Source organism: Otolemur garnettii, unplaced genomic scaffold, assembly GCF_000181295.1.
Source record: "Otolemur garnettii isolate 467f Iridium unplaced genomic scaffold, OtoGar3 scaffold00018, whole genome shotgun sequence".
NCBI lineage: Eukaryota > Metazoa > Chordata > Mammalia > Primates > Galagidae > Otolemur > Otolemur garnettii.
The window spans coordinates 2147902-2156306 of record NW_003852413.1 but is presented as its reverse complement, the minus strand read 5'-3'; the positions used below and the strand labels follow the sequence as shown (position 1 = coordinate 2156306).

General features: G+C 47.0%; 1 protein-coding gene across 2 annotated transcripts in view; it reads left to right on the top strand.

Annotated features, from left to right (window-relative positions):
- The window catches only part of RPTOR (regulatory associated protein of MTOR complex 1), a 319730-nt gene that overhangs the window by 118725 nt on the left and 192600 nt on the right, over positions 1 to 8405 (top strand). The window contains exon 4 of one of the 2 annotated variants that reach the window (XM_003786071.3): positions 764 to 922. The exons of the other annotated variant lie outside the window; for it this stretch is intronic. Coding sequence (XP_003786119.1) covers positions 764 to 922 — 159 coding nt within the window. The remainder of the gene's footprint in view (positions 1 to 763; positions 923 to 8405) is intronic. 2 annotated transcript variants of the gene reach the window in all.

Below are 8405 nucleotides of genomic sequence, written 5' to 3'. Positions count from 1 at the left end.
TGTGTTTAACTCCATAAAATAGGTTGTGGGGATTTTTACTGGGGATGCACTGAGTTTGAGTGTTAACTTGGGGAGAACTGACGTCTTGAGGATGTTCACACATCCGACCCAAGCAGGGGGTATCTGCCCCTTTGTTTAAAGCAGCGTCTGTATTTTCCAGGAGAGATTTAGAGTTTCCGTGTCTAAGTTCTGTACATTTCATGTTAAGCTTATCCTAGACGTGTAATCTCTTTGTTGTCTGGTAAGTGGAGTTTCTTTGCTGTGATGCCCTCCATAGTTTGTATGAATGCCACTGATTTTTATGCTCCCCGCAGTCTTCACAGTCCTCAGCAAGGGTCCAGGCGAGAGGAGGTGGGTATGGCTCTCTGCAGGGACAGCGTGAGGGGGCAGGAGCCGGCTGCCCTGCCTTCTCCCTGACCCCTCTGCCGCTGCTGCCTCGGCACTGCAGCTTCCTTCTGTTTCTGATGCTGTGTTCAGAGTGATTCCTCTCTTCTGAGAAACTTTTGATAGCACGGTGGCGGCCGGGTTTGACAGGCTTTACTTATGTATTTCACAGTAGTTCATAGAAGTTCTCAGTACGTGTTTGTTGAGTGGCTGAGTCAGTTTTCACCACCACCCTATGACATGGTCATTATCCAGTCTTATGGATGGAGAAACTCCAGGCCCACACAGCTATTAGATGCAAACCCAGAGTGAAGTGGGACGCGTTCTGGCTATTCCCTCGGGTCCCTAACCAATGTCTTCATTTTTTCCCCTGCAATAGGCCCGGTACAAGCAGAGCCTCGACCCCACCGTGGACGAGGTCAAGAAGCTATGCACGTCCCTACGTCGTAATGCCAAGGAGGAGCGGGTCCTCTTCCACTACAATGGCCATGGCGTGCCCCGGCCCACAGCCAACGGAGAGGTCTGGGTCTTCAACAAGGTGTGTCCCACAGTCTCTCCCGTGGGAGGTCTGGGTCTTCCACAAGGGGCCCTCACTGTCCCTTCTGTTCCCGCTGGACACCCTGTTGTGTGGCAGGTGGCCGCAGCACTGGACTGCTGAGCTGCTGGTATTGGTTCCATGTTGTTGACCGAAGTGCAGTCGGTGACAGGGACCCGGGCTGCGGTCTGGTGGGAAGTTTTGAATTACTTCTATTTCAGTGAGAAAAGTCCAATAATAATCAGACAAAGGTGTTGTCTCTGTTGTGAAACTTGTTACTGAATGACTATCTGGAGATAGAGCGTGGGTGCTTTATTCCTCCTGCTGTGAGAGGAGCCTTTCTCTGAGGAAGGACCTGTGTGCCTGCCTGCTAATATGAACAACTCAGGGTCTCAGCTTTATCACTCCTCCCTCAAGAGTCAGTGGTGCTCTTAGAACATGAGCCTTGTGTGTTCTGAGGGGCCAGTTCCAGGCCATCTTCAGGCAGGTCCCTGACTAGAGTCAGAATCACCAGCCCCTCGCAGTGCCCGGGCCAAAGACCAGATGAAAGAGAGAGGCAGCTGAAGGCCAGCTGTGGTTCATCCCATCCCAGTCCCAGTTGCCAAAATGGGGACGTGGGTCCCGCCAGAGCAGTGGCTGCATGTCTCTGTCCCCACATGCTGCACGGCAGTTCTTGGGGGAGAGTGGTGGCTTGGGATTCAGGGGATGCGAGTCCAGGTTTCAGCTGTGGCCCAGTGTTTGGACCGTGGATGACAAGCGGGCACTTTCCTATGCTCCAGTTCCTTTTGTGGAAGCCGCCTCTTCGTGTCACAGTGAGGATTTACATGTACAAGAGGGATGGCACTCAAACCTGACCCCCACTCTCTCTCTCTCTCTCATAGTGAGTCCTAGTCGGTGTCCCTGTCCCGCCTTCTCAGCCTGTGTTTGGCAGAGGTGACGATGTGTGTGGGTGAGCTCTTGGAGGCCTGGAGGAGACCTTCCAGACCTCCACAGGAGTGAGTGACTGCAGTGGGGCTCCTCCCTAGGCCAGGCCATTCCTCCCGTGTGGGTCTAGATAGCAACCCGCTTTTAATTGTTGTTACCAAATATGGAGGAGGCTCAAAGCTGCAGTTACGACAGAAGCAGAGTGCAGAGAAGTGATACAACAACCTGCCAAGCGTCTTCCAGCCCACTTGAAAAAGTAGCGTCCCGTCCCTTCCTTCTTTCCGAGTTTGAGTTCCTTCCCACCGCCACTTGTCCTCTGTCAGTCCCCTTGTGCGGGTTCCTGTCTGGTCCTGCTCTAAGCTGCCCGCCCCCGACCACTGTGGGTGCCCCCGAGTGTCTTTTCCGATAGCTGGGGCCCTGAGGCCGCTCTCTCCTGTCCATGTCTCGCTGGTGGTGGTGGTGGGGGTTTACCTGGCTCTTGCTGGTTTGAGGGAATTCTTTATATTCTAACATTTTTAAGTTCTCTTTTCTCTGAATTTATGACTTGATTTTTTGTTTTGTTTTGTTTTTTTTTTTATCCCTTTATGGAGTCTCTTGATGTGTGGCTTGCTTTCTGTTTTGTTTCATTTTGTTTTTTAATCTACGCAGGAGAGTGCTTTGTGCTGTAGACTTTCCTTACGCCCAGGCCCTAAACATCCTCTGCCATATGTTCTCCCACAAGTTCTCTGTCCATTATATTGAGATCACTGATTTACCTGGAACAGGTTTTCATATGTAGTGTTAGGCAGAGGTCAGACTTACTGACTTACTCTTATTTTATGTTATGTTATTTTTTGTACACATGGGGTCTCCCAGTATTGCCCAGGTTCCTCTTGAATTCCTGGTCTCAAATGATCCTCTTGGCTCATCCTCCCAAAGTGCTGGGATTACAGGCATGAGCCACCAGGCCTGCTCCAAATTCATTTCTTTACAGTTGGATACTTACCTATTCTGTTACCATTTAATGCCAGCCCTCAGCTAAAATAAGTCTCCATGCTGTGTGGGCTTCTGAGTTTGTCCTCCCACTGACCGGGCCTACCTCTGTGCTAGTTCCAGCTCTCATGAGTCAGGTTCTCAGCACTTCCTGGATCTGAGGACAAGGGTGCGTCTGCCACCTTGTCCTTCAGTGGTATCTTGGTCCGGTCTTTTGTGAAACTGCTGAGTCAAGATGCCCAGTCCCAGGAGGACCCCTCTGGGAATTGCGTTACTTTGATAGACTGGCGAGAGAGAGGAAACGTCTCCGCGACACAGAGTTTTCTAAACTGTGATCTTCTCACATGTCAGTACAATTTCATAATTTTCTTCAGAAGGTTTTGCACTTGTTAGACTTATTCCCAAGTACTTTATATTTTTGATACTATTATAATAATGTTTACTATTAAAATTATGTCTTTTTTTTTTTTTTTAATTGAGATAGAGTCTTACTATGTCACCCTTGGTAGAGTGGTATGGCATCATAGCTCACAGCAACCTCTAACTCTTGGGCTTAAGTGATTCTCTTTCCTCAGCCTCCCAAGTAGCTGGGACTACAGGCGCCTGCCACAACACCTGGCTTTTTTTGTTGCATTTTGGCTGGGGTTGGGTTCGAACCTGCCACCCTCAGTGTATGTGGCTGGTGCCGTAACCACTGTGCTATGGGCACCAAGCCTATGTTTCTAATTTTTGATTGGGATGTATGGAAAGGCAGTCAGTTTTGTGTGTGTATGTTGTATCTGCCAACCATCTAACTTTGTCACTGATTTCTAATAAATTATCCCTCCATACTTGTGGGTTTTACTAACAGATTGTGATATCCTCTGCAAAGTGACAGTTTCTCTCTTTCCGATTTGAGCCTACTGCTGCTTGTTTTTGCTGTGTTGGCTGATGCCTTCGTAGCAGGACACGCTACAGAGGGGACATTGTGTCCCCTTTAACTCTGGGGAGTACATCCTGTATTTGAGGCTTTTTGTAAGAACAAAAACAAGAGTCTTCATCATATTAGGAAAGTTCTATTACTGGCTTCGTTTTTTCAAAAAGAATCATGAGTAGATTGATTTAATGATTTTTCTCTGTTATTGTGTGTGTTTATTAAGATGGTCATTTTTTTCTCCCTATAGTTGATAATACATTGCTATTATGTGACTTTCTGATAATTCTGTACGTTGTCCATTCTTGGGGTGACCTATTTGTGTTATGCACGATCTGTTTCTTAGGTGGTTTTATTCAGTTTGCTGCTGTTCTGTTTAGTATTGTAGACTCATGCTCATGAGCGAGATTGGCCTGAGATTTTCCTTTTTTTCACTGTCTTTGCCTTTGAGCGATCACTGTATCTGTGGCCATAGAAAGTAAGTTGGGAGTGTTTCTTCTTCATATACATGAGAATACTTTTCATAAGGTTTGAAGTATTTGGGGTCTGAGTTTCTAGTGGGACTTACAAATAAAGCTGTCTGGGTGATGTTCTGTTTGTGGGGCGATCTTGGGCTTCTAACCTATCAACCAGTTTCTCTCCTGGTTAAAGAGCTATTTGGGTTTTTCTGTCTCTTCTTGGGCAAGCTTTGCTAACATATTTTTGTAGGAATCTGTCTGTTTCAACTAAACTTAGCAGTTTGCAGGCCCTCTTACTGATCTGTCGGTGTCTGGCTGTCTGTCAGTGGGCTCCTCTGTTCACACCCAGCACTGGGCAGGCACCTTCTCCCTCCTCTCTGTTATTCCTGCACAGAGTTGTGGACATTTTATCCGTCTTTTCAAAACCCAACTCTCACTTTTGCTGACCCTCCAGAGGGTGGAGAGAGCAATAGAATGAACACTTTTACATTTCCACCCGGTCAGCCCTTGCCGGCCACATGTGTGTCAGTCTCTCCTCAGGCAAGTTTTTCTCACTGATCCATTGGAAAGACCGTGACCCTGAGAGCACGATGTTCTTCCACATAACCATGGAAACGTTAAGTTGCTGACTTGAGCACCAACCCTATTGTACTTAACACCGAGTTCGTTTTCTTGTTTTCCCACTGTCTCCAGAACGTGCACTGATAAGTGTCTGGTACCTGTTGATTCTGCTTTGGATCTAGGGTCACAAGCTGCATCAGCTCCTCAGGCCTTTCAGCCTCCTCGCCTGTAGATTTGTCTCTTTGCCTTTGCCTTTTCCATGACATTAACTTTTTTTTTTTTTTTTTGTCAAGACAGAGTTCTGCCCTGTGCCCTGAGCAGAGTGCAGTGGTGTCTTAGCTCACTTCAACCTCAGACTCAGGCTCTAGGCATCCTGCTGCCTCAGCCTCCAAAGCTGCTGGGATTACAGGCACTTGCTGTGGCACCCAGCTAGGTGTTTCAATTTTTTTCATGAGTTGGGGTCTCACTCTCCCTCAGACAAGCCTCAAATTTCTGAGCTCAAGCAGTCCTCCCACCTCAGCCTCCCACAGTGCTGGGATTACAGGCATGAGTCACTGTGCCTGGCTCTGTAAGTTTCTTTTAAAAAAATGTATTTGCATTCCCCCTCACCTTACACTTTTTTTTTTGAGACAATCTGGCTATGTTGTCCAGGCTAGAATGCTATAGCATCAGCCTAACTCACTGCAGCCTCACATTGCTCTCAGAGCATAGGACCTGGGCAGATGCATCTTCCGTCTAAAGTGTGTGCTCCGAGTGTGTGTCAACCAGTAGCAGGTGGAGGTGGCCCAGAGGTGACAGGTGTAGGGTTGGTGTGGTCCTCATGTGCCACACGTGGCCGTCAGCAACTTCTGAAGTGTAAGTTCAAGTGAACCTCAAGTAGTTTAAAGACTTGTTGGGTTTTTTGATGTGTCCTCTGCCTTTTCTTTATTACAGTTGGATATTTATTCCATGAGCAAGTCTAAATAAATATTATTTAATTAATAAAAATTATTGGTTTTTGTTTTCTAAATGGTGTCACTATCAAATAATAGGTATAGTATACAGGTAACTCGTGCTTCTGTTGTCCTGGGTAGAGCCTTCCTACGTGTTCCAGGAAATTGCTGCTGCTGCTTTGAAAGCCCCTGGGCAGGCAGTGCAGGTGAGATGCAAACAGGATGCTCGTGCCCCAGGTGTGGCCACTCTGCCTCTGTGCATTAGGAAGCACTCTTCCCAGACCTGTCATTGTCTCTCATTTAACCATTTGGGGAGGAGACGGTCCCAGAGAGACGTGAGGCTCAGTGGCAGGTGCTGAGAAGGGAGACAGCGAGGGGACCCTTTGGCTGGGTCTCAATGGGGTAGTTAGAACCAGGCAGACAGGGAGGCTCTGCTGTGGTGACAAGAAGCGGTTCCCTCTAACCTGGTGATGCCAGGAGTGGGTGATGTGGTTCCAGTGCCCTGTCCCCCAGGTCAGCAGGATGAAATAAGCTACAGCATGCAAGCAGCTTTTAGCAAACTATACAGTTCTAGTGGCTCTGAGTTGTTTGGGCTTTTCCGCCCTGCAAAGCAGACGTGGAGGGAGGGTGGCAAGTGCATAACTTTGGGGTTGGGGGATGGGGTGTGGAATCACCCTTCCTCTTCAGTGGCCACCTGCACCTGGTACAGGGCATCAGCGCTCACGCTTGCACCTGCTCTGCGTGCCGTGGGCCCAGGAGCAAGTGACCTGGCACCAGGCTCTTATTAAGCCAAGGGCAAAAGTCCAGCTGCTTTCCTGCTGCCCTGCAGGCTGCGCTGCTGATGGGGAGCGTCCTTTGACTTCACAGGGGGATTGGAAGTGCATGTCATTTGCCTGTATTTGGCAAGACTGTCTTTTATCTGATTTTTAAATCTTCTAATATAAAATTCATTCTTCTTTTTAAAAATAGCGTAAGTATAAAATGAGCAATAAATTCTCTTCCCTAGAGTTAACCTCTATTTGTTATGTATCCTTTCAGGAATATATATGTATATGTATGTGTATATATAAATGTATATATGCACTTCCATGAATAAAAGTTTCTGAAAGTTTGTATAATTTTTAAATATAGTAGAAGTATATTATCTCTATATATTGCTCTGCAACTTTTTAAAACTTCGTTTACTTGAACATTGTTCCTTTGATCTTTTACATTGTAAAAGATCTTCTACATTTATTTTTTTAAATAAATGTGCCCAGGATGATTTATTAAGCCCCCATGGTAACTCCTTAGGTTGTTTGCAAGCTTTTGCTTTTGCAAATGGGGTTGCATTAGTAATCTCAATGGTTATGTTTGCGCACATCTCTGAGTACAACTGTTGAATCTAATTTGCTCCTAGAAGTTGAGGGGCAGGATGAAAGCCAGGTGCCCCATTAGGGCGCCTTCATCCTCCTGCTGGTGTTGTGTGAGCGTGGGTGTCTGCTACTCGGCCCCCACACTCGGTGCTCCCACTGTCTCCATGTCCTCCGGTAGAGAAAGGTGCCTGTCTCTACTGTTCCTGTGCTTGTAAGCCAAGCCATTTCATGTTCTCACCCACCCTGTCTGTTTCTCATGTCTTGTTTCCATTGTTCTGTTGTGGGGGTAGGTAGTGTGGCTTTTTAATTGATGTATAGTAGTTTGTATAACAGGAAATTAGCCTTATTTTGCTGGGTACTCCAAATATCTCCCTCCATTTGCTGCTTAACTTTATTTTGGGGGGGCAGCATTTCCACACATATTTGGGGTTTGGGGAAATGTTTTGAAAAAGTTTCATCATGGTAAAATTATTTTTTTAAAAACATACATCGACTGACTCCCTGTGCCCACTGCCTAGCGTAAGACACAGCAGCGAGGGGAGCTGGGCTCATCTGTTCCCTCTGGGTTGTCTCCTCCCCCTTCTTCCTGGCTCAGATTTGTGGTTTATTATCCCAATAATGTCTGCATACTTTCTCCGTATCAGTACTTGATTTTGATCAGCACTGAGTAATCCTGTGCAGCCTTCAGACTCCCCGTGAACAGCTTTGCTGCGTGCCTCACGCAGTCCCCCCCCACCCCCCGCTTACGTTTGCAGGTGCTGTTGTCCTGACTCATGCAGCTCTGGTTTACTCATTCTCCTTGCTGAGTAGATTTGTAAAAGCTCAATTCAGGACTCATTTTGATGTTTACAAGGTGAATTTTTCTTGGCACAGCTCTTAGCTGTGACTCTGTACTCACAATGGGGCCAGGGCAGCAGCAGCTGTCTGACAGCGCAGAGCTCCTCGGCTCCCCAAGGAGGGGGGATGTGTAGCTTTGCTGCTGGTGACTCAGGACTCAGGTATTTATTTATTTCATTTTGTTTCTTTTTCTTTTTCTGGAGACAAGAGTCTCACTCTGTTGCCCTGGGTAGAGTGCTGTAGTGTCACAGCTCACGGCAATCTCAAACTCTAGGGCTTAAGCGATCCTCCTGCTTCAGCCTCCTGAGTAGCTGGAATTACAGGCACCACAACGCCCAGCTAGTTTTTCTAGTTTTAGTAGTGATGGGGTCTTGCTGTTGTTTAGGCTGGTCTCAAAACTCCTGACCTCAGGGATCCACCTGCCTCAGCCTTCCAGAGTGCTAGAATTACAGAGGTGAGCTACTGCACTTGGCCATGAATTGGGTATTTAAATATATTTTAACTACATATTTGATTTTCAACTTTTTTTTTTTT